Source organism: Archocentrus centrarchus, chromosome 7 (assembly GCF_007364275.1).
Source record: "Archocentrus centrarchus isolate MPI-CPG fArcCen1 chromosome 7, fArcCen1, whole genome shotgun sequence".
Classification (NCBI taxonomy): Eukaryota; Metazoa; Chordata; class Actinopteri; order Cichliformes; family Cichlidae; genus Archocentrus; species Archocentrus centrarchus.
In genome coordinates, this window is record NC_044352.1 from 21,686,326 (window position 1) to 21,711,330 (window position 25,005).

General features: G+C 41.0%; 3 protein-coding genes across 4 annotated transcripts; 1 reads left to right on the forward strand and 2 right to left on the reverse strand.

Moving 5' to 3' along the window:
• Positions 1 to 115: 115 nt before the first annotated feature.
• On the reverse strand, positions 116 to 11,422 carry eps8l3b (EPS8 signaling adaptor L3b). Its single transcript, XM_030734387.1, has 20 exons — positions 11,338 to 11,422; positions 10,545 to 10,646; positions 10,163 to 10,275; positions 10,013 to 10,077; positions 9,753 to 9,911; positions 8,126 to 8,275; positions 7,909 to 7,994; positions 7,705 to 7,805; positions 7,374 to 7,492; positions 7,091 to 7,214; positions 6,877 to 6,962; positions 6,666 to 6,740; positions 6,420 to 6,565; positions 3,932 to 4,103; positions 2,727 to 2,770; positions 2,510 to 2,603; positions 1,943 to 2,059; positions 1,447 to 1,547; positions 1,212 to 1,344; positions 116 to 1,131 (listed from the first exon to the last, which is right to left on the reverse strand). Exons 2-20 carry the CDS (start codon positions 10,583 to 10,585, stop codon positions 1,090 to 1,092), a joined length of 1,968 nt encoding a protein of 655 aa, XP_030590247.1. The 5' UTR covers positions 10,586 to 10,646; positions 11,338 to 11,422; the 3' UTR covers positions 116 to 1,089.
• A 347-nt stretch (positions 11,423 to 11,769) lies between these two features.
• atp5pb (ATP synthase peripheral stalk-membrane subunit b) lies at positions 11,770 to 17,669 on the reverse strand. The gene is made up of 7 exons (XM_030733428.1): positions 17,520 to 17,669; positions 16,868 to 16,904; positions 16,630 to 16,775; positions 15,210 to 15,373; positions 14,895 to 15,020; positions 12,796 to 12,975; positions 11,770 to 12,015 (listed from the first exon to the last, which is right to left on the reverse strand). Exons 1-7 carry the CDS (start codon positions 17,545 to 17,547, stop codon positions 11,938 to 11,940), a joined length of 759 nt encoding a protein of 252 aa, XP_030589288.1. The 5' UTR covers positions 17,548 to 17,669; the 3' UTR covers positions 11,770 to 11,937.
• Positions 17,670 to 18,174: 505 nt separating this feature from the next.
• On the forward strand, positions 18,175 to 23,999 carry traf3ip3 (TRAF3 interacting protein 3). Of its 2 annotated transcripts, none has more exons than XM_030733590.1 (14): positions 18,175 to 18,324; positions 18,948 to 19,370; positions 19,479 to 19,623; positions 19,733 to 19,850; positions 19,964 to 19,991; positions 20,254 to 20,283; positions 20,566 to 20,661; positions 21,389 to 21,460; positions 21,717 to 21,857; positions 22,054 to 22,191; positions 22,282 to 22,417; positions 22,556 to 22,701; positions 23,135 to 23,251; positions 23,506 to 23,999. In XM_030733590.1, exons 2-14 carry the CDS (start codon positions 18,981 to 18,983, stop codon positions 23,704 to 23,706), a joined length of 1,758 nt encoding a protein of 585 aa, XP_030589450.1. In that variant the 5' UTR covers positions 18,175 to 18,324; positions 18,948 to 18,980; the 3' UTR covers positions 23,707 to 23,999. The 2 variants fall into 2 exon arrangements, with proteins under 2 accessions (XP_030589450.1, XP_030589451.1); XM_030733591.1 differs by having other exon boundaries at positions 18,180 to 18,320.
• Positions 24,000 to 25,005: the final 1,006 nt, after the last annotated feature.

The following is a 25,005-nucleotide window of genomic DNA, read 5'->3' on the forward strand; positions in this document are numbered from 1 at the left end:
AAATGTTCGTTTATGTACGTCCTTGTTTTATTTCATCAGTTAGGAAAACTATACAAAGTTGAAATTACTGGAAGCACATTAAAAAAGGATTACAACGTAAAATTATATCTGAGTAACTGACAATTAATTGGTGCCATTGATACATTTTACAATATATAGACTCATATACACTCAAAGTGTTTTTCTTTTAAAGTGGCAAACTCGCATGCTTCAGGCCTGGATGATGCGGCAGCAGCTGTACTTACTGGTCAGGAAATAACTGAATAACTGATCCATCATTTTGTAAGCAGCTGTGATCTGATGTGCTGCACAGCACCAGTCTGTAGTAAGAGGAGGGGTCCTCTTCTTTCATAACAGTTCAAAATTGATAATAATAAAAAAAAAAAGACTTCTTGGTCTCACTTTTTTTTTTTTTTTGGTGAATAATAGCAATAGCAAGTGCAAGGCTCACTGCTAACTTGGGTTTTAGCAGTTTAAATTCCATTCATAGAAAGCTGCAGCAGTAGAAAATGTTTGATTTGAATTAATAGTAATTTAATACAGCAGATCACTGCAGATATCCATTTTTTAATGCTGCAAATATATAAATGTTGCAGTGCTTTAATCAGCAAGCTCATCACAGGCTTAATTCTCCATTGCATTGTACAGTTTACTGATAAGACAGCTCGAAATCTCTCTGTTCTCCGCCAGTCTCCACAACCATTTATCCAATCCACTTCAAACTTACTAGGCAAACAGTGACCACACAGATGATATCACCTCCATTACCTCAGAATGATGTCACCAGTTCGGATAACAGCTTTCAAATGAATTTTCCACTGACTCAAACATCAACCTTTGCTTCTGAGTGAAGGCCCCGTCACTTACGCCCCAACCACTCCTCCAATGGACTTCTACCTTTGACAGTGAGCAATGCACAAGTTCATTGAAAATATAAATATTCGAGATTGCCACTTCAAATGACAAATCGACACTTGTTACAGTTTAATTCATGGTAAAGTAGCAAGATCATTTTGGACGGTTTAATTTTGACACCCTTAATTCCACACATGAAAAACGTCTGAAGAACCTCAACAGTGACGCAGGTCGTTAGTAGCGGCCGTTATACATGCCTGATGGTTCACTGGCCAGCTGCAGGAAACAGGATGAATTATTACTTATGTGCTGCAAATAACTGTGTATACTGTGCATATTATGACAAATTTACTCACTGCAATTGCTGACTTAACAGCCTGCAGCTGGAAGAAGACCTTCCCTCCCTCCTCCGGACATACAGTCCTTATCTCGCCTTTAGTCATTCCCAAAAGCTGTTGTCCACTCAGCACCCCGAGGCTCCTGACAGTGCTGTACAAGGAAAGAAATAAAATAGCATCCAACTTATGCAACACAACTTACTAAGAGTGCAAACATGAACGTGTCTGTTACTCAATGGAGAATGTCACTCACATTTTGGAGAAGCCTCTGTACTCAAGCCAGGCTTGCACCTCTGCAGGTGAGGAGGACATGTCCAGGGTGACTGGGCCACGGGACTCTCGCTGTGAGGGAAACTGAGGAGAACAAAATATCACAGATAAATTCTATTTATGAGCAAAGCTCTATAAGCCACTTAATCTCTATAAACATATGTATTAGCTTATGAAGGTGTGTAATCTGAAAGCAAGGCACAAAATCTTTGTAACGGGAGGCTTTCTGGTTTCTGTTTGGGCAATAACATTTGAACTAAACCATAGCTAAGCAGCTGTTTGGCTGCATGCAGGTAAATTGATAGTGTGGAGAACAAAAGAGCAGAAGCATTTGCCAAAATCTTGAAACCGCATTACATTAACATTCATCCATATTTGTAAGAAATGATGGTTGCATAGAATAGTTAAGACACTTTGTCCTGCTGAAAACAATCAGATAATTGTTGATGGGTTCCCAGGTTGTGTGCCACTAAACTCACAGGTGGATTATCCATGGATCCAGTGTTCCCTATTGGCTCCAAAACGTTCTGAGGAATATTTCCTTCCTCGTTTCGTGAGTTACGAACGAGCCACCACTGCTTAGTTTTCTGGATCACCTGTGAAAGGTATGAAAGTCCAAATGTTTCAAATACTTGAAATGTTGGCAATCAAACTTAAAAACTGATTTAACTGAGACTGACACCAGCAGCTTTAAATAACTATTATTCCTGTGTGCCATTCTCTGCTGTAGCTCCAATGTTGGCTGGAAGCATATCAGGCACAAGATTTGTGTTTTGATTTCCTGCCTGTCATTAAACTGAAAGTAAATCAGCTGAAGACTTACATCAAATCATAGACAGCAAGGTATAAGTTATACAGTAGTTATAATACTGTCAGGAAAATATATAAAAACATGAGTGATACATTGGCTGAAAGGCTGAAAAGAACTGCCGAAATCTGAAGTTCAAAAAAGCGACAGACAGTACTGAACTGTTTAAATAAAAACTGTGTTGGACAGTGTAAGAATAAATCTGGTGTTTGTGGTTATAATACACTTGTGATCTCACCTGAACCACCTCGCCCCTCATAACACTCAGCTCCTGGTTGTTTCTGGCCATAAAGTTGTAAATGACACGCATGTGCAGGGGAGGCTCGCTGGGGCTGAAAGAACAGCAGGGAAAACAAACTTTGTGGTGACAATGCATAAAACCAGAATAAAGTGTGGCAAGTACTGAAGAAATGTGATCAACGAAGCCATTTTTACTGCAGTGTAACAACACTTACTGTGCTGGTGGTCGTAATGAACCCCAGGGAGCGTTGGCCATAGACTGTAAAAGTCATAAAATGCACCACAATTAAACTGAAAAACCTTTTGATAACAGCGTCACTGGAGATGTTGTTTTTCTGTTGCTATGAAAACTCATATTTAAGGGTGTTGAGTGCCAGATGGCAGCAGTAACTACAACTGTAACAGCCACTTAGGGCTCAGGAGAGATAGCAACTCAAGTGAGCAAAACAACAGTCCAAAGCAATCTGCTCACCCACCACATGGAAAATAATAAGCAACAGCTAGATGTTTAGTCTTGACAGATGCCCAATATTTCTACTAAAGGGCGGTAAACACATTAAAAAAATCTATTCCTAAAGCAGCTAAGGCTGGAGCATAGGAATTAAGCAGCAGTATGGAAACAAAAAGACTGTGTAGATTCTCAGTCATCCAGGTCATAGTAGTCTCTGGAGCTTGAAAAAGGCGACTGGACTTCTTTTTGTTTCTTGAAGACGTTTCACCTCTCATCCGAAAGGCTTCTTCAGTTCTCAACCAAATGGTGGAGAGACCCAGGTATTTAAACCCCTGTGGGCGTAGTCCCCTGGAGGTGGTTATGACCCTCTATTGATCATGTGCGAGAACACATGTGCCCAGGTGTGAAGGGGGCGTGGGTCATATTTAATCAGTGGTTTCAGTTGAAACCAATTTAGGACTCCGCTCCATTGTTTCCTGTGGCCTATTGAGGTCACTGGAACAAAGGTGTGAATGGGGGTTGAGACGTCTGGGAAGGGAGCTCAGGACAGCACTGTAAGCGGGGGAAAGTTGGTGACGTAATCCACCTCCTCTGTTCAATGATGGTTGTTCACAGTGGACATAGATGGCTTCTTTCACTCCTCTTTCAAACCATCTGTTTTCCCTGTCCACGCCCCCTTCACACCTGGGCACATGTGTTCTCGCACATGATCAATAGAGGGTCATAACCACCTCCAGGGGACTACGCCCACAGGGGTTTAAATACCTGGGTCTCTCCACCATTTGGTTGAGAACTGAAGAAGCCTTTCGGATGAGAGGTGAAACGTCTTCAAGAAACAAAAAGAAGTCCAGTCGCCTTTTTCAAGCTCCAGAGGAAACAAAAAGAGGTTTTCAAGGGTGTGCATGCTGCAGACCCAGATGGTTACACTGAACCTCTTAGTTAAAGGTGAGCCAGTAGGTATGTTTGTACCTCCTCTGGCTGCCGCTGCATCGGTCTGCCCGGGAAGCGCTGGCTGCTGCTTCTGCTCAATGGACCGTTCTGATAAGGGGGTGGGGAAGGTAGGCGAGGGGGTGGAGGTGGCTGCCAGCCATCATAGAACTCTGGGATGTAAGGTGGGACATTATTATCCGGCCATCGAGACCTGTAGGTGACCAGAGGACAGGAAACAGTAAGCCAAGTAAAATACATAATGAAACTAGAATATCCAACAGAATGGGAGTTTATTTTATGACATGTTCTCATATGTGAATGTTGCATCCAGGCTAAGTGAAATGTGGCTAACACGAGCAACAAACATCAAAAAGCTGGATCCTGTTAATTTAGGAATATTCTTACCATTTTCCTTATAGTGACCCATTATTAAGGAAAAGTAAAAGAAATAGTTTGACTTTTAAGGAAATTGTGGTTAAGATCAATACACTAAAAATATAAAGCTTGAGCCAGCAGCTGGTTGGTTTTATTATTTAAAAGATCAAAACAAACAAAACAATATAAAACAAAAACAAAAAAGCCCTAAAAAAATAAAATTAAATTAAAAAAAACCCTAAAAAAAAAAAAAGGAGAAGCTGGAAACCCACAAATGTCTAAAGGCTGAAAAAATCTGCCTAACAGCATCTCTAACACTGACCAATTAAAATAATAACCAATGATGACAAAATATGGTAATTTCTGGAGCTGAAAAACAAAGCTAACATGAAAGTGAAACTGTCTCAAGTTTTGACGGTTGACGACTTTGCAAAGATTTGCATGTTTGCAAAAGAGTTCTAGCATCTTGAATTTTCTTGTTTACCTATTTGCAATATACCTGTGAGGTTAAAAATAAACTTCCAGCTTCAGTGGCTCATATTTCTACCTTTAAAAAATAGAAAATTTTACTGAGTAAACAAAAAAAACCCAAAACAAAACAAATTTTGTCAGCAAGATTGTCACGGTTTGCCGCTGAGCAGGCAGGAAGGAGGACCCCAAATGCAGAACTCCGGGATGGTGTTTGTACACTCAATTTTATTTACACACATATCTACAAAAACACAAACTCTCCCTGGAATAAACCCAGACAGGGAGTGATGGGAAATGACTTGACTTGACTTGACTTGACTTGACTTGACATGCACAACAGCGGAGAACAACTAATGACACGACAAAGAACTGACTGGAACACAGACAATATATACACACTAGGTAATGGGCAAATGGGAAACAGCTGGGAGAGAAACACAGGAAGCAAAACCAAACATAAAGCACAAGGACCAAAGACAGACCAACATAAAACAGGAAATAACATAACACTGCACACACAGAAACATAACCAAAACAGAACTATACAAAGGGAACATAAAACACTGGGCCGCCAGCCCAGGACCATGACAAACATAAAACTTTGCCTTTAAAACTGTTGACTGATTGATCTGCATAATTGATTTGGCACAGATTATTTCATGCTAGATGCAACCCTGCCATTTATCTTGGCTTAGGACCAGCAGGGGTAGTACAAAAGCTTGTGACCCCTGCCAACCCAGCACAACCTCGCTTTGTGTTTCCTCCTATCTGCAAATCAGTTCTTAGGCAAATGTGCAAACCCCTACACAATGAAAACATAATGTTTCCTTTTATTTATTCAGCATTTGTTAGATACATTTACAGCAGCATAAATATCCTTGAAATTTTATTTTGATAGTGCAGGTGCATCCATCTTTTATATACAGTCTACGAGTTCACAGTTGTTAAGTGTCTGCTGTGTGATAGGCACCCGCTTCATGCCTACAAGCGTCAGTTTTTATTGTCTTATGCATATTTCCCATAATATACAATTATTTGTTTAATTTGTCCTTTATTCGTGTTGTATAGATCAGTTAGCAGCAAAAATTCAGAGAGTAAAATCTTTGGGTTGTCGGGTGTCGAATCTGGCTGAAGGTTAGTTCTACTAATATTAATCTGCAAATGTTTGTAAATGAGTTTCTCACATTTATGATAAAAGTCTGTGGTTAAAAACTTGGTAAAGAAAAGTTGCACAATAATCCCTCGAGTCTTTCTCTGTGACTTTTAAGAGGTTAATGAACTTTGAACCAGATTCTCAGCTGCAAGTGTCCTTCCAGATGAGCATAAAAAACAATCCAGAGTTTTCTTCCACAACTCAGCAACTTTAAAGCTGCTCCTTCAGTGACTACTGATTATCTTTCTTCTTTCTTCATCTTTCTTAGCATTTCCATGTTACATGTTGGCAAGAATCTTTAAACTGAAATCATAGGTAGTTCAAAATAAAACACCTTTTGGGCCATTTCCAAGTAGCTATACTCTGGCCTGTATTTACATATCAGCAAACAGACACACTGCGCCCCAAGTTAGGGTGTGGCAGGGCAGATATAGGCATACTTAAAGTCAAAGGGCTGTATATGAGAAGGTTAAAAGCTTCATAAAAAATAACTATAAATGTGTCAGAGGACTGTAAAAGCTGCCCCACCTGGGGATGTTCCAACAGTCTCCAAGAGATTTCCACAGGTGGTTCTCCTCCTGGCTGACGTTTTGTTCAAGCAGGACTATAGCGGCGTCTGTCAGCAGGGGAGAGAGCACATTGGGAGGCAGGTCCATGGGATAATGAGGAATCATCTGTGGAGAGAAAAAAAAAGTATAGTTAGAAGTAAATGAGCACCATGCTCTGTGTAGCAGAGTCACAATGACTGAAAATAAGTGTAGAAGAAGTGCTTACCATGTTTAAAATCGAGAAGAGCACGTGGACAAAGTCGGGAGCACTGGGATTGGTCAGTGTACCCTCCAGCTGGGCCTGTAATATAATCAAAAGTTTCTTAGTCACACGTGACTGCTTTCAGTCATAAATGTAAGCGTTTAGACCAATTTTAATCTAAAACCGTTCATGTCAGTTATAATCTGCAGAGAGACTGAACTGAACAAGTACCTACCAGCAGATTGAAGCCATATTTGATTTTCTGAAGACTGTAGCCATATTCATCCAGAGGTGGCAGATTTACAGGTGGTCCTGAAGCTGCTGTCATGCAGGCACATTAAATACTTGTCAAACACAAACATCTATACCAGGAAGCTACCTGTATCTGTAGGAGGTTATCCTTCATCGAGTATGTGTTTGTGAAAAAATAGACTGATGAAGGAGATTACCATTTTTCTTGCTTTTCTTCTTTTTCTTCTTGCTCCTGTCCTCCTGTTGTGACAGTCCATTTGCTGCAGCTAACACTTTGGCCATAAAGACCTCCAAATCATCTAGAACATGGTTTAAAATGTCCTAAAAAAAAAAAAAAAAGAAAGGAAAAGAAAAGAAAAGAAACAAAAACAAATAAAAGTTTGAACCAAACTCTCTAAAAACCTACTCAAGATGAGACAGATAATTCCACAAGAGGTTTCATTCCTTCATATAAGATAAACAAGTTGTCACAGTGCTGACCGTGTTCCTCTGTAACTCTGTCCTCTCATGATCAGCCTCTGGGTTGCTCTGCATGTCATACAGGTCTGGATGGTTCATTGGTTCTTCATGCAGACTATAGGGACTTGGAGGAGGCATATCTGCATTGTAACAAAGAGAATTAAAGTTTCTCAGCAGAAGCTGGTGTTCATTAACCTGAGCAGGAGGTTAACAGAGGGTAAACATGCTGAGTTCATTGCTTATTTGCAGGGAAGAAATTTAAAAAGCACAAGTCAGTCGTGGTGAACGTCTGAATTAAACGGAGTTCCTCTTGGATGATGATGATGATTTTTTTTTAATCTTTCTACTGTACCCATGTCTCTCCATGATGGGGGTGATGGAGGGCCCCGCTCCCGCATAGGAGGGGGTCCAGCGTGCCTGAAACTTCCTTGTCTGATGCTTTCAAAGTCATTCCTGGGAAAAAGAAAAACCCACACAATATAATGAATTTACTGTTTAATTTCCACATTTGCCCTTTCTACTTCCCTATCATTTTATCTTGTTTTTAACACTGTACCTCATGCCAGGATGCTCGCTGCGTTGGTCCAGATCACCACCCCCTCTTTGGACTGCCTTATCCAGATCGCTCTTGATGAGCTCGGCCTGGTAACACAAACAAACAAATATAAGATACAAGGAAGAAAAATCTACCCCGCTGATGTGAGAAAGTATAGATAATGGTTACAAATATCCTCCTTTCTCTGGAGTCTTTAAGGAGGGTAAAGATAACTCACCCCAGTCTCCTCACACTGGAACATCAAGCACTGGCGGTTGCGTTTGCCGTGTTCCCGCACAGTTACTGTCAGCAAAGAATTGTAGTCGCAGCTGTTCAACACAGCTTTGGTTTGCATGATACAACTCAGAGGTATCGAATCCAGTTCTGTCTGTCAGAATCACAGCGATCAGCCTCAGTTAATAGTCAGTACGCACAGCTTAGCAATTAAAGGAATTCTGGTTGTGTAACTGCTGTTTCACCTAGTTGCACTTTTATGTACTTTTTGGTATGGGAAATGTTCACGCTAGAGCATCAAGATGTGATTGAAGTGCAGACTTTCACCTTTAATTCAAAGGGTTTAACAAAATCGCAGGACTAACTGTTTAGGAATTGTAGATGTTTCTATGCACAGTCTCCCATTTTCAGAGGTGCAAAATTAATTGGACAATTAACTGACAAGAATTTTCATGGCCAGGTGAGGCCTGTACTTTTGCTGCTTAATGACAAATGATGCAGACAAAAAGCCCAACAAGAGAGATGGGTTGGAAATTAGCAATAGCTCCAAACTCTGTGTGCAGCATATCAGTTTGTATTGCAAGTACCTCAAACTGCATTGTTCTTTTTAAATAAATAAATATACACCATCTGAAGTTGATTCAAAGTGTTGAATTAGTTTTAGCTTTTCACTGTTATTTTTACGAGGGAGGCTGAGAGACAGTAAAAACTTTAGAAGTGTCCAAATCCAAAAAAAGAATGAATGCACTGACTCAGCTCAGCAACACCAAAAGGCCCAAAAGACCACAGGAGACAAAGCGCACAATGACAGAATTATTTCCATGGTTAAGAAAAACAACTTCACAACATCTCAAGGAGGTAGATGCATCATTAAAGTCTCCAGTCAACAGATGCCTGAATGAATGTACACACAGAACGTTTACAACACTGGTTACACTCAAGAACAGGAGGGCCAGACTACACTTTGCCATAAAACATCTAAAAGAGCCTACACAGCTCTGAAATATTTTTGGACAGATGAAACTAAGACTAACTTGTACCAGAATGATGGGGAATACGAAGAAGAGGAGAAACAACTCATGATCAGAAGCACACCGCATCATCTCTCAAATATAGTCGCTGCAAAACTGATGGATAATGACCCAAAGCATGTTGCAAAAGCAACCAATAGTTCTTCAAAGCAAAGTGATAAGATATTCTTCAAAGGCCAAGTCAGACACCTGATCTCAACCCAACAAAGCATGCTTTTCTGTTTCTGAAGACAAAACTGAATGCAGAGAGACCAACAAACAAGCAGCAACTGAAGGCAACTGCACTAAAGGCCTAGGAGAATACCTCAAGGGAGGAAACAACATCTGGTGATGTCCATGTGCTCAGACACTTCAGGCAGTCACTGACTGCAAAGGATTTTCATCACAACATTAACAACAATCCTCATATTTACAATTATGTTAGTTTGAGGATGACGTAGAAAAATGTCCGTAATTCCAAAACAATTTTGTAAAACCCCTTGAACTAAAGCTGAAAGTCTGCATTTCAGTCACATCTTGTTTGATATTTGTCCAACAAAATATGGAACTATATCTTCATATCCAAACATTTCATTATTCTTCTTGAAGTGATGAACCTACTTTGGTCTCAATGTCACTGAGCAGAAGATATGCTCCCTGAACCTCCATGATCATGTCCTGAGGCCACAGACGACCTTTGACATTGAGGTTCTTGAGCTTTGCCACGCAGTCTTCCACCGTCCTCACCTCCTGGCCATCGAGCTCGCAGGTGAACAGATGCTGTGGATTCAGTTAGGAGGGTCAGAGATGATGAAAGTTAAATGTTGTGCTGTTAGTAATGTGTCTGTCTCCGTGCTGGTGCATAGTTCATACTCATTTACCTCCACTCTGACATGAATGCTGTCAGGCTGTTTGTTCAGTGTCTCTGAGTACTCCTTTCTCTGCACTGATGTAAAGAACATTTGATTTTGTATAATATCATCATAAAATGTGTATAGTTAGACAGGAGGCGTCGTAATGCCTGAGCATACTGTAAATAGATCTTCCACTGGGTCTGGTCGAGTCACTTCTCTGCAGCGGACTCCCCCTGGGGTCATCTTGTTGGAAAGCCCGCCTCTGAGGGAGGTCATCCGGTGAGAAGCCCCTGGAGAATAATAAAAGGTTACTTAACAATCAGTTTCCATCCATGTCCATAAAACCCTCTTAGTCACAGCTCAGCGATATGAAGATAAGCTATCCACAGTCCACTGCTCAAGTCAGCAGCACAGTTACTATGGCACTGTGGTGTTTTATTATGGAAGGGTATGAACAGGCATGTAACGTATCAGAAACATCTCAAATCAGTGCTCACGTTTCTTAACCAAATGAATACATGACTGTTGAATCTGAAAAGGAAATTTAAATTCTACCAACTTTGGGAAATAGGAGAAGGGGGCACTGTTTCCAAACATCATCAGTTGACCACAGCTTTTTACGCTTCAGACTGGCAGGAATCTCGCACGAGCCGCTCAAACTCTGTTTAAAAAAAGACTGAATGTTTAAGGATTCTCACATCTTAGAGAAAAACCTTTTTCTCAACTCTCAGAGTTAAAGTTTCCTTAGGAAAAAGGCACTTCCTCATTTCAGCATACCTTTCTTACTTCTGTCTTATTCTGGCCGGTACAATCAGCATAGCAAAATACAGCAAGGTTTTTCTATCCAATTGACACTGGTGAGGTCAGGTCTTTGTCATTTATAATAATCTCATTATCAATACTTGAATTCAACAAACATTACTGACAGCTTTGATCTGAATATACACGCAGAGTTAATAATAAAGCACTAAGAGGGTAATATCCAGTTAATCAACTACAGGAACTGCTTTAAGTCCAAGGACTAAATTTGCAGAGTTTCAGTCACATGAACACAAACCAGTATTAATGTTTGAGGTATCTCTTATATTTGACTTAGCAGATAGTCCTTTTTGGTTAAGAGAAAAATCTTGCAAACACCATGATGTAATGAGTACTCACATTTTCACTAGTTTATAATTAGATTTGCTTATTGAATTTGAACTATGACATACCTCCTGGATTGAAGTTGAGCTTTCCTGGCAACAAAATTATCCCGTTTCAAAGCGGGATATAGTTCCACTCAGTAATTTATTTAACCTCCTTTAATATAACCTGTCACTTGACCTTAACATTATTACTATATGCCATTTTACCTTATAGTGTCAGCTCTGCTCCGGTGTCATCGTTCCCTTATTTCAAACGGATTCACCACCACGTCTCATAGAAGATATGTTCCTCACACCCAGCTTCGATAAAACTTACTTGACTTCCGCGTGAAAGGAGAAGGATCAAAGTGCAACCATGAGACGGGAGTGACAGACAGAGAAGGCTGGCCGGATTCGTCATTTGAGGACAAGTATTAAAAGTATGGAGAAAGGCAGTGGCACAATATGAGTCCAAAGGTTTAGAAATAATTCGTAGCACCTCCTCCTCCAGGAGGATCAAAGGTCTCAAGTGTTCCTATTCTTGTGCCACTATCTCAAGCATATCCTACCATAGATCTAAAACTGTGACGCCACTCAGAAAACAGAGCAAACCCTAAACAGCATACTGAAAGAACACTGAATAAGAAAGACACAACCAGCTGAATTGATAAGAGAACCATTTATTTTACCATCTGCTGACGTGTAAATACTGTACACACCCATGACACTGACAGAGACAAGAAAGAAGTTTATTCTGCAAAGAAAAATGATGTCTCGTCTTCAGGCAATGAGTCTGGGATTAGAGTAGCCTTTTTTAGAGAGGACAATTTAAGCTGTAGCTTTGGCCTGAGTGGTCTTGGCCAGCGCTTTCAGGTCTGTGATGCATTTAGCGATGCTCTCCTTCTCCTGAAGAAAAAAAAAAAAAAGAGCAAAAAAATAGATAAAAACTCAGAAACATACAAGCCATCATTCTGTATTGGAAGTGATTAGACAGTGATAAATGTATAAATCAAATCGCAGGAAATAGCTGACAAACCAAACCAGTGTGGCCCAAATATGAGATTTTTACTCTTTATTGTGCTTAAAGTTTTCATGTTTTGCCTTTTTTATTGAATGGTCTCTGTGGACATAGAAAGTGTGGCAGGAATGATGTGCAGCAGAGGCTGAATTAAGAAATCAGGTGTTGACGGCATTAAGGCCCAATTTAGAATGCATCCTTAACACTCACCCATCCAGTCACACGATGTTTGCAACAACAAATTACTTTTGAAATGAGAGACCATCACTCAAGCAACAGCGATATTGTTTCTGGTGTTAACCTGGGGGCTTTTTTGAGTGCTTATGTCATGTGTTTTGGTGCCACACAGGAAATAAAATCATGATGAGTTAAAACATCCTGATGCCTTTAGTGCAGACACTGACCAGATAATGTCACGCATACTGAGGAGCTCAAAAAAGACTAAATTTGGTGTTCAGAGAGCCCATCAGGAGAGGGTGTCTATAGGTGAATGATTGGTAAACTATACAATGACGGTTCTTTGTTATGCTTTTCTTATATTTCATGAAAAGAGAAAAAAATATATATATATTTTGTAGAATGGAGAACACTGTGCTTTGTTTTATTAAGGACTTTCTTTACTTGTCAATGCCCTAAGCTGAGAGACTTCTTTCTGAAAAAAGACTGACCTGCTGGGGTGTGATGCTGCTGACGACACTCTTCTCCACCCAGTTGATCATGTGCTCCTGCTCCATCCGACGGTGGAGGTCCTGCAGCGCAATCTGATAGTCCAAGCGCCTCTTCACTTCATTGGTCACCATATGTAGCCTCTCCCTGTAGTTGGTCTCCAACAGCATGGCCACATTGTTCTGACAGGAAGAGAGGAGACAAGTCTTTGTTGGAGCTAAAATTGTTCAACTAGTAACCACTTTAATGTGAAATTCCTGTATTCCTGTGTTATATGACTACCAAAAACAACTGTATGGTCACAAAATCTGGAAAGTAACTGAAATAATGAGATCCTGGACACAAGCAGCAGAAATCAGCCTCCTCTGATGAGTGGCTGGCCTCTCCCTTAGAGCTAAGGTGATGACCTCAGTCTTTCAGGGAGGCTCAGAGTACAGTTAATACTCCTCCACATCAAAAGGAACCACCTGAGGTGGTTCGGGGATCTGACTAGGGTGCCTTCCCTTCCTTCTGGGTGCCCCGTGGGCACTTCCTAGGTGAGGTGTTTTGGGCACGTCCTACAGGGAAAACGCAATACACTGGAGAAATTGTGTCTCTCTAGGGACAGGAACACCACAGTGTCCCCCCAGAAGAGCTGGAAGAGGTGGCGAAGAAGAGGGACGCTTACTCCAATCAGAGATATCAGAGGAAGCAAAGGGAAGAAGATTTTTATATAAATAAATAAAATTCAGCACTGCTACCACTAATAAGATCAGAGTAATGCTGCAGAAGCTCAATCATGTGTCAAGTCAGGAATATCAAAAGCCAAGCACTGGCATTAGTACAACAGTACACTATGGAGCATATACATTCTCTTATTAAGCAAGAGCTCCCTGGTTCAATCCTAGGAAGAGATACCGGTCCCTCAAGCATTGCATCAGAAAGCGTACACAGTGTAAATACACCTGCCAAGTGAAACATGCAGAGCTACCCACTGTGGCACTCCCCTGTGAATAATGGACCAGCCAACAGTAGCTATTTTTTTGTTGTTTGTTTTTGACAGTGGCAAATTACAGCTCTGAAACTCTATTCTACAGGTTGCTCTGTGTGTTCAGTTCGAACACCATCCTGCCTAATAAAATGTGGAAAGCACATTAGCTTGTCACCAGATCCAAGTGAAATTAATTTTGACTGAATACTCTCAGTGATAAATAACTTATAAGCTCACTTAAAAAAAAAAAGAAAAAAAAAGATCAGATTTGTTTTTCTCTCTGCAGCACCTAACATGAACATGAAGTTCATTCATGAATAAAAACTAGCTCATGCATCATCTTTAAAATCTTTTGCACTCTGAAGAAAGTTAAACAGAACTATGGTGTAGAAATGTATACTTGATTCTTTTGGTTGGTGTTAATTTTGATTACTTTAACTGTTTTACCCATAGTATCCTAGTTTTTTAAATCCATATCAGTCTTGCAGATTTCTTTAGACAGTCTGCTATGTGGCTGCTCCCTTAAGCCTAGGTTATACTCCACTGCAGACACAGACAGCTGGAGACGCCATGGCCAAGTAGTCATTCCTGTTATACTTCTTTAATGTCCGCTTGAAGCCCGCTGCCTGGGAAGCATGTGTAATTGATGTATTTCAATGTAAATTCTCCACGGATGTGTGCACGCAGTCACAAAAAACAGGAAGGAACGTGGACGTCCACACGACCCTCCCATTAAGCATCTGATCATGAAATTTACATCACTGGGACCTGAACCAGCTAATGAATTTGCAGAAAGTATAATCCCTGCTTTATTCACAAGGAGTCGCCAAAGTGGACATAGCCGCATATTTGATTTGGCAGAGATTTTTACATTTTTGTTTCCTGAAGACAAAAGCAATGTAGCCAGATACCCCTCCCCCATGGCTCTGTCTCTCCTCCTGGTCTTGAACCACAATGTTTTCGCATCTTAGGCTAATGTGTTTACCACTACGCTATAGAACCACATGAGATTACAGATTTTCTAATCCTGGAGTTGAAAGAGGCAGCTGTCAAAATGACGTTAACTGGAATGTGTAGCGGTAATGATACTGGAATATAAAAATTGTGATATGAAAGGCTGACGCTGCTTACCCTCTTGGCGTCAAAGAGCATTGACCTTCCCTCTACTCTCCACTGTTCCTTCTTCTCATCCTCGACGGCCTGAACCAGGCTGGACATGGCGAGGTCCTTCACCTCCTGAGCCTTGGCCACTTTTTCCTGAAGACAACAGAAAGGTAGCGGAAGATATCGGGGTGATCGGAAAGGTTGTGCACAAAAGAAGAAAATCTTTGGTACATTGTGTCAGAAAAAAAAATAAAAAAATAGAACTAGGCAAAAGGGATATGCATCCACACTTCGTGGAACATTAGAAAGAAGTTAAACTAATCCATGTGGTCATCAACCTACCTCGTTCAGTTTGTCAGCAAAAGCTGCAACACTTGGCCCAAATTTCTTCACACCGTAGATGATCACAGCACCTATGGAGGCAGCAGCGAAGGTCTCATGGTTGATGACGTAGATTTCCTTGGAAAGCATGTAGAGGAGGAGGCCAGTACCCAGCATGTAGGGCCCTATTGAGAGAGGGGTGGTTGGTAACAGTGAAAATGTGTTATGGAACTCACATCCATTGGACTTAAGATCTGTGGCTACTCTTGATACTCTTAAAAATAATTTGTGCAGGCTTGCTTTTATTTAGTTGTATCTATTTGTACCATTTTAATTGCTGTAAATTATTTTATTTCATAGACTTTGAGACTTTTGTTCTTGAAAAGCACTGTACAAACAAATTTTACTTAATTTCTTTTTACAAGGCAATGATGACAAGACATTCAAGTTGCAGGTTATATTTGAACAAACTCTTATTGTGAATGCAGTCAAAAAAAAAAAAAAAAAATACCGTATTTTTCGGACTATAAGCCGCTACTTTTTTCCCACGTTTTGAACCATGCGGCTTATAGCCCGGTGCGGCGTTTCTGTGGATTTTTCTTTAACCACCAGGGGGCTCTTTAGCAGGATATGAATCATGGGACGTCAAAGTTGGAAATCAAAGAAGAAAGCGCCAACAAGTGCTAGCAGCAGGCACAAAAGAGATTTTTTTCAAACTCCCTCATCATGGAAACCACAAAAAGAACTTCCTATGATGCCGCTTTTAAGTTGAGGGCTATCGACCTGGCACTACAGGAGGGAAATAGAGCCGCTGCACGTAAGCTCGGCGTGAACGAATCAATGGTGAATTGACTTGTTATAACTCAAATTTGGGGTTGTCTGTCCCCCTCTGCTGAGTGCCGAGTAATTGTGGAAAACCGAGAGCGGCGGAGATACCAGCGGCTTATAGCCCGGTGCGGCTTATATATGTACGTTTCCAGTTTTTTCCAAAAAATTTGTAGGTGCGGCTTATAGTATGGTGCGCTCTATAGTCCGGAAAATACGGTATATATATATATATATATATATATATATATATATATATATATATATCACTGAGTACAGTTTGCCAAAGGCCTGTTTCACTTGCTTGGTCAATAATCCAGGTATGGAAATCCCAGAAAGTTGGTTCTGTTCATTTGGATGCAGCGTTTTCAGTAGGAGCAAAGTGCTGTTTGCTCATACTTGCATACCAGTTTTTAGGCAGTCCTAACCAAAGTGAGTCAAGATGTCTTGATGCATGCTCAACAATTCAGATAAGGAAATCACAGAAAGCTGATTGACTGAAAACCCTCTGCCCAAATGAACAGAATTAACTTTCTGGGATGCTGTTTCACTTATATTCTGTGAGGCAATAAGTGAAATAACATTAAAATATCACTTCTGATTAAAGACTACACACCTGTGACTCCAGTTTTGGGGTAGAGGAGCTGGAATAACTCCTCTGGGATGATGCCATGGCGAACTTTCCCTCCCTTCTCTGGCAGAGGGGGCACCGGGGCCAGACTCTGGGATGATGTGTGCAGACAGCGAGATGCATGGACCACACTGGGGGGTGGGGTGGGGCAACACCGTTAATAAGCAGTTCTTTCTTAAATTTCTTTGCATTACTGCATAACACACGGTTAAAAGACACATACCCAGCTCCAATGGGGCCACTGCCTTTCAGAGCACTAGCTGGAACCAGCAAAGAAGATGACAGGTGTTAATTTGCTTATTGTTTTCTTAGTAATAATAAGCACCTCTCCTCCAGTCTCTTGCACGCCTGCAGTTTGATAAGCTGCTCAAATTAATTTTGTGCAGCTTAAACACACAGCAAGCCTAACTGAAAACTGTCCACAATCGAGCTATAAATCTCAGTGTTGGTAGCAACTTAGTGGGCTTTAGGCCATCAGCTTGTGAAGGTATCAAAATTAACACACTTTTCCATATATTGCGTCCCAGAAAGAGTAGAAAGCCGAACCACTGCTAGCTGTCAATAAGGTGACATTTAGACGTGCACAGGTATCGTTAGCTAACGTAGCATCCGTTAACTTAACTGTGACCACCTGATTAAAATTAAATACGGAAACAGTTTAATAACCAGGATTATTCTTGACAACTTCGAATATATATCGCAATAAACTTGCTCCCCTTTCCGAGCAGCTTGTACTTGTACTGTCAGTTAGCATTAGCATGTCTCATTCAATACGCGGCCTTCACTTTACCCTTCAGCTCACTTCAAGCTTTATCTTCTCCTGCTCGGCAGTCTGCTACAGTTAGTATCATCTGAAAACATGTTCTGATGTATACCTGAGACAAAAACGAGCCTGGACAGCATGTTTGAAGGATGAAGTGCGAAGTTGCTGCAACACCGGGAGGGCACTTTTCTTTCGGCCTCCTCTGTGCCCTTCTGTGTTAAGAGCCGCAAGGATGGCGGACACGCGAGGAATCCTCGTGAAACAACGCGAGAGTACAGCAGAACTCTCGCTTGTGGAGTTGTTTGGGGGAATACGCCCTCTAGAGGGCATTGCGTGCAAAGACACACATTTACACTGCGCTCAAGTTGAATGTGGATTTTATATATACATATATATATACACACACACACATATACACACACACACACACACACACACACACACACACACACACACACACACACACACACACACTTTGTTTCTGGCACACCAAATGATGGCTCTGAAGCGCTGTCTGTGGCAGCATTTCCACATGCATCAGCCATGAATTTAAAAGAAAAAATCCCTTTCATAAAATATACACATTTCCAAAAGGCAACCACACATGCAGCTCAGCTCTCTCTCTCTATCTCCCAAGTATTTTATTCCTGGCTGCATGCAGGGGAGATTGGCTGGGTCTGTGCGTAATCTTGGGGCCCACCCGTGAATGGCATCAGTTTTGTGTGAGTGGCTGGCGAGATAGAGGAACATATGACGCTGTGGTTCTCTTCACTTCCTGTAAAAATTATGCTCAACAGAAACAGCTACATGTGAAACACAGGCAAAACCCCCGGCACTATTTCCGAAGAGTGAGAAAATGGGTGACTTGTCAACTACCTCATGAAGAGTTCTCCCCACTGAATGAGATGGCTCAGTAGGTAAGCCTTACCATGGTTTCCTGCTTAAATAAGCAGCATTTTGTCTTCGCTTTATCATCTTGCAGGTGTCAGGGCCTGGTCTATCGTTGACAAGTGCTTTACTCAATAATTAAGGGGCTGCTCCTGTAAGTTATAACAGCTACTGCACTATTATTTCTAGAGCTGCAATTGCCTCTGCTTCTACTCTAAACACAGAGCTTTCTAAACATCAGGCACTCTTTGCAGTTCATTTTATTTTTAATGGCTACGGCTCACATGAGTTTGCAGCATGCAGCCCTGACGATACAGATCTCTAACCCTCCTTTATTTAAGTCTTTCCAGAATAAAAATGCCAGAATAGTTTGAAAAATACTCATTTATACAAACCCAGGAAGGAAGGAACATTTCAGACCTTTACAGCACTTTCTTTAAAGTTAACTCAGCCTCTTTAACAGACTGTGAAACTTGCAGTTCGAGCCATCATATTGCACCTGCAACTTAAAAAAGCTTCTCCTTTTTTTAAGCTACTCATAACATCAGTTAATAGTAGCTATTAACACACCATACATTTAATCAAGAATAATTCTATTAATAATTCACGTGAACAATTCTAACCAGTGTCCTGCTTTATGCTGTCATTGTAGGCTTGAGGCGACATAACAGCCAGAGGAGCTGCCATGGACGCCCTGGCCATCAGTGGACTCCAAATCTCTCCAGAGAAGTACTTTGACCGAATACTGGACATCAGGGCAGAGAAACGCGAGCACCTGCGAGGGCGTAACAATGTGACCTCATGTCGGAGCCCTGCGAGAGAAATTAACACAAGACAGCTAAAGAATGAACTGAAAGAAAAGAGGCATCTGGAGTTCCTGAGGAGGAGATCGGTGAGCCCGGAGCCATGCGAACGCTCATCAAGAAGAAAATCTCCTGTATTTTCAGTGAAATATCACAGTTCAAGTTACAGTCGTGAGGCGGTGCAGACAAACACGCAAAATGCTAAAGGACATCCACTGATAGCTTTAACACCAAACAGCAGCACAACCGATGATCCGGGCAGCAGCAAATGGGTAAACGATTTTATGGATGTGGCAGGTTTACCAGTAGACCTGTTTTCATGTCTTTGTAGGTCAACTGTGAATAATACCTGCACGTATTCTCTCCTTTCATTTCCTCAGGCCTCATTGTGGTCAGAACAGATAAGAGTGATAAAGCAGGACAAAAGTCATGCAAAGAAGCAAACACCTACCTCCACTCCATCTGTAAAGGAATCAGACCAGCACAGGGTGAAAAGTATACATAAAACGGACACCAGTGTGAATGGTAAAAAATTTCAAATAAATAAGAAAATTGTGCCGACTGAAAAATATTTTGACCTGGGACCATTAGATTATGCCTTATATTTATCATTGTTTATCTCTGTATGATGCAGTGCAAAAGACAACCATGAAAACACTCATCCAAAGAGAAAAGATTCAACAGAAAACATCTGTGCAAACTGAAAGCACTCTTCAGAAAAAGATACTGAGAGAGTCCAGTGTGCAGACTGAGTGAGTTTCATTCAAATCTCCCCGGCCTCTGCTTTCATCTTTAAACATCCATTTTACAGTGAGAAGCAGCTGCGATCTTCTCTCTCTCTAATGAGAAATTGTCCTCCATACAGGTCCGGCCTTGTCACCATCAAGGAATCAGTAAGTTTCACGTTCCTGATGTTTTAGTGGCAGGTGATAGGTTAAAAGGTTTGGGAGCACAGGTCGCAGGTGAGGTTTGGGATAAGGGTGGGGTCAGGTAAGCATCATAAGACATGATTAGTCAGAGGTTTAGCTTAATTTGAAGGGAAACAAACAGCACTTCATGAGAATCTGCTCCCAAGCTTTCTAAACTAAAACCAAAGTTGTTTCTTAAATTGTGAAGCTCCACTGTTTTTAATGCCTCTCATCTCTCTACAACTAGGAAATTCAGAGATTAGCTGACTACCTGCAGGTAAACAAACAACACTTATCCAAATCCTGAGCTATGTTTGTGGATCATTTAAGCTAAAATTACATAAAAGTCTTACAAAAACAATGTAAGAAATTAATCAACTCTCAGGTCATCACATTTGACCTTTCACCGTTATAACTTTGGATACTAAGTAATAAATGTTTGGCTTTTTATTTGTGCATGCTCTGATGCTATTTAAGGACCGGATGACTTGTGCAGCAGAATCATTTTGCCCCCTTAAGAGCAGATGCAAACAATCTTTGTTCGTTGGTTTTCTGGCAGGAGGCCCTGTGGAGAGAAGATGTGGTGAAGAAGAAGCTGGCGGACCTCCAGGAGAGCACGACAAACCTTGTGAACTCCTCCAACAAAATATGGACTGTAAGACTCTCACTCTGTTTACTTGAATCAAAAACTGTCCCAGTGTTCCACAGTTATGCTTTCCAAATGCCAGAAATACATTTCTCACTTTATAAGGTCATGTTGTTTTTCTTTGTGCTTTGGCGCCCCGGTGAATTTATGCAGAATGGTTCTGCATCAGTTGATGCACGGCTGTGTCAGGAAGGCCTGTGCAGTCTGTGGTTTGGAGCTTCCTGCTTCCGCTCAAGTCTATACTGCACAGGACGAGTGCAAGCTGCTGTTCTTTTACAGGAAGGGTGTGCCACTCAGTAGCTCTTAAAGGTGCTATACATCCTCTTTAGATTTCTTTTGGCTACTCTGGTTGCAAAGAATGAATGGGAAATACTGAGGTCATTCTCTTTGTTTTGTTTCCTCTTTACATTTTGTTCTAGCAGCTGAGCTGATCTATAATTTACTGAGTTTAAGTTATTTAAGTTTTTCATCTATGAGAGTTGTTTCTCACTAAGGTACGTTATCATTAGGTGTCTGGTTTATTAGGTTTGCACACTTATAACAGTGTGTGTTGTATCAAACGCAGATATTAAGATCTCTCTTGAGGCTCACTGATGCTGCAAGTTCCCCTTATGCACCTGTGAGTGCATTCGGTGAAAGAGCACGCTGTCACAGCTTTTTTGGTACATGAACTACTAATTTTTTCATCTACAGGTTACAGCGTGACACTCATTCATTTCCTTTCTAACCCACACAGTCTCGCTGCAGTGAAGATCTGCTGAGAAACAAGATCAAGGCTTTGGAGGCGCAGCTGCAAGTCTGTCTGCAGGTGAGCATCATGTAGACTTTAAAGAACCAACCACACTGTAATTTTTGCCATATGTTAGTGATGTTTCGTTGTTGTTATTATTATTATTTCTTTGCTTTCCAAGAAATCAAACATTTACTCTTCCCAGTAAGTAGCTGTTCTCTGGCATTATGTGTCATGTGGTGATAGCGCAGTGTCTAAAGTGTGAGCCTCTGTGGTTTTGGTTTGGAGCTCACTGTGAGTTAATAACTAACTCGGCAGTGTTGGGTTTTTGCAGAAGTTTCCAAAAGATGGAGTGAAGAAACTGGTGGTACAGATGGAGAAGCAGAGGATGGTATATGAAGAGAAGGCGTTGATCGCCTTGCAGAAGGCCACGCAGGAGAAAACCGAGGCCCTCAGCAAGGCTGAGACACTGCAGGTCAAACATCTAACTCAAATTTTAAACACTTTTTTATCCCTATTTGCCTGCATAGAAAGACAAATCACTGAGGTTTCAGGGTTTTTCAGGCAATACACTCAGCATCTAGTGACCTGGAAGCAAGTTTCATAATGTCAGTGTTGCAGATGCTGATTTTTTTTTTTTTTTTCAATGTGTTGCATTTTGTTGTCAACAGGAAGCGCTAATTACAGCAAAGGCAGAGGCCCTGAGGTGGCAAAGCCTTTATGAGGAGCTGAAGCTGAGCTCTGGACACCTCAGGGAGAGTCAGCACCTCAGTAATGAACAGCTGCAACAGCTGCACAGCCAAGTAGAGGTATGGTAGATTGTGACAATATGCATGAGTTGTTAGTCAAAAGTTTAAATGCAAATGTTAATAATGTGAATTTGTCTCTGAATTCATCAGCTGTCCCGAGCCAGAGAGCATGAGCTGAGAGAGGAGGTGCTTTCATTAAGACAAGAAAAGCAGGACCTACAGTACAACATTTGTCTGCTGGAGGAGGATAACCAGACCCTGAGAGAAGAAATCCAGCATCTCAGAGGCAAGACATTCAAGTCATGTTTGGATGAGGATTACTGTTGAACACTGTTTTTGTTTACATGGGTGTAATCTTGTAATCTTTATGTAGCTTTTTAAATGCTACAAATTTAATATGTTTACAATGTTTTTGGTGTCATAGATGACAGCGATGAGAGTCAAGACATCATGATGCAGGAGTGTCTGGTGTCACAGGAAGCAGAACCACGGCTGACTGCAAGGAGAGACTCTCAGCTGTTGGAGCAGCTCCGTCACACTCAGGACAAACTCCAGCTCAAAGAGAGAGAGGTAGAGTATGGATATTACAGTAAGCTGTGGCTTATTCACAAATCTGATGCTTTGATCCAGGTCTGTCACACAGGAAATATCCCAGTTAAGTGTGTCACAAAGTCACATATTTATGTGTCTACAAGCTCGGGTAAAAATATTACGCCTCTTATTTGCTTTGTCTTATATAGAGCGTAATTTTGTGCTGATACTGATGCATTTCATGTGGTTAAAGATGGAACTTACAGGAGCATCAAAGAGTTTAGTGCATTTTTCAAGTACAAATAAATTCTGTTTTTTTTACATAAAAAAGGAATCTTGGACTTTAAGCCATTTCTTCAAGAGAAAAAAGAAAATTCTGGCTTCAAGTACATTTTCAAAAGTGGCTAAAGAGTTAGAGTGTATTTTGTGCATTTTACTGCATGTTCATGCTCATTATGGTGTGTGTGTGCAGTGTGAGGAGCTGCAGACAGAGCTGCATGCTATGGAGCAGGAGTGTCAGTCCAGCCAGGCCCGGCTGTCGCAGTGCAGAGATGAACTCAGGCAACTCAGTCACCGCCATAGGAGAACAGTGAGTTGTGTGTGTGTGTTACCATTTAGGGGAGATTTAATGCCCTTGCAGCCTTTATATTGTCTGCCATTAATTAAACTACCACACAGTTAAGACACTCTGCCCCACTATGCAGTTTTACACTTTATCAATTTGCTCCAACTGTGCTGCGTTAACAACCTGAGCAGCTGCAGCAAAATATGCACATGAGATATCATTGTCTGCTGATGATTTATTATGTATCTGACTACATTCTTTATTTTCTTTCTGTTTAGACACCATGTGGATCCTGGTGGAGGGTGTGCGTGTTCTTCCTTTTACTCCTCACTGTGGCGGGGGTCGTGATGTTGTGGTTGTGGCATCCCCCTTTCAGGGAGCAAGTTGAGGACCTGTACTCAGACATAGAGACACGTATTGAAGACTATCTGATTGAAATGGCCTCTCCTCGACACTCAGGCTGTTTCAGACCAATATGATATTGCTATGATTATTGTTTGTTTTTTTTTCCTGCTTCATGTTAAAATTAGATTTGTGTAGGATGTAGTTTGTTGACATTTTTGTATTTAATATCTGTTGACTTGGAACTTGAAGTGTCTGTGACATGAGACAGCGCTGTGCGGATGTTGGGGATGTACTGGACAAGCGTGCAGAAAGTTCCAACACAGCGATGCTGGTTTGGAATGTGTGCAAACTGTTGTTGGAAAATGTTGATGGCATTTTAAGAAACTGTGAGTCTAACTACAGTATGAGAACGATGGGAAATAAAAAAGTGTCTTTTATACTGTAAATGGCTTACTTAGTTATCTGTGAATAACTGAAACAGATCACAGTGTATGCATGAGTGACCAGTTTGATGTGGTGTACTAAAAGGTGTAAGATGTAAATCACAGTATATAAAATCCAGATTTAAAAACAATTCATGTATAGATAGATAGATAGATAGATAGATAGATAGATAGATAGATAGATAGATAGATAGATAGATAGATAGATAGATAGATAGATAGATAGATAGATAGATAGATAGATAGATAGATAGATAGATAGATAGATAGATAGATAGAGATATACAGTTTATTTTATTAAGAATAATATAACATATGTTCAATAGCACATTAATACAAATATCCAATCAGCCAATCACACGGCAGCAACTGAATGCATGCATATAGACATGGTCAAGACCTGCTGAAGTTCAAACTGAGCATCAGAATGGAGGGGTCTGAGTAGTTTCAGAAAACGCTGATCTACTGAGATTTTCCTGGACAACCGTCTCTGGGGTTTACAGCTGATAAGAAAATAACCACTTGTTACAACCAAGGTATGAAGAAGAGCATCACTGAACACACAACACATCAAACCTAGAAGCAGACGAGCTACAGCAGTCAAAACCTCGTGGCTGTGGCTCAGGAGGTAGCGCAGGTCATCTGCTAATTGGGAGGTCGGTGGTTTGATCCCTGGATGCTCCACTCTGTACGCCAAAGTATGCTTGGGCAAGATACTGAACCCTAAGCTGCTCCTGATGCGTTCATCAGAGCATGAATGTTAAATAGAAAGCACTTCAATGTAGCAAAAAGTGCTTGCATGAATGTGTGTGTGACTGGGTGAATGAAGACATCCATCCATCCATTCTCATCCTGTGCAGGGTCACACATTTTGAAAGCATGAATCCATCTTTCCTGAACTGTCCACACTGGTGGCGATATTTTCTTGTACCACTTTGTGCCCCTTAGTGCCTGCTGAGCATCGTTACTGACCATGTCCATCCTTTTATG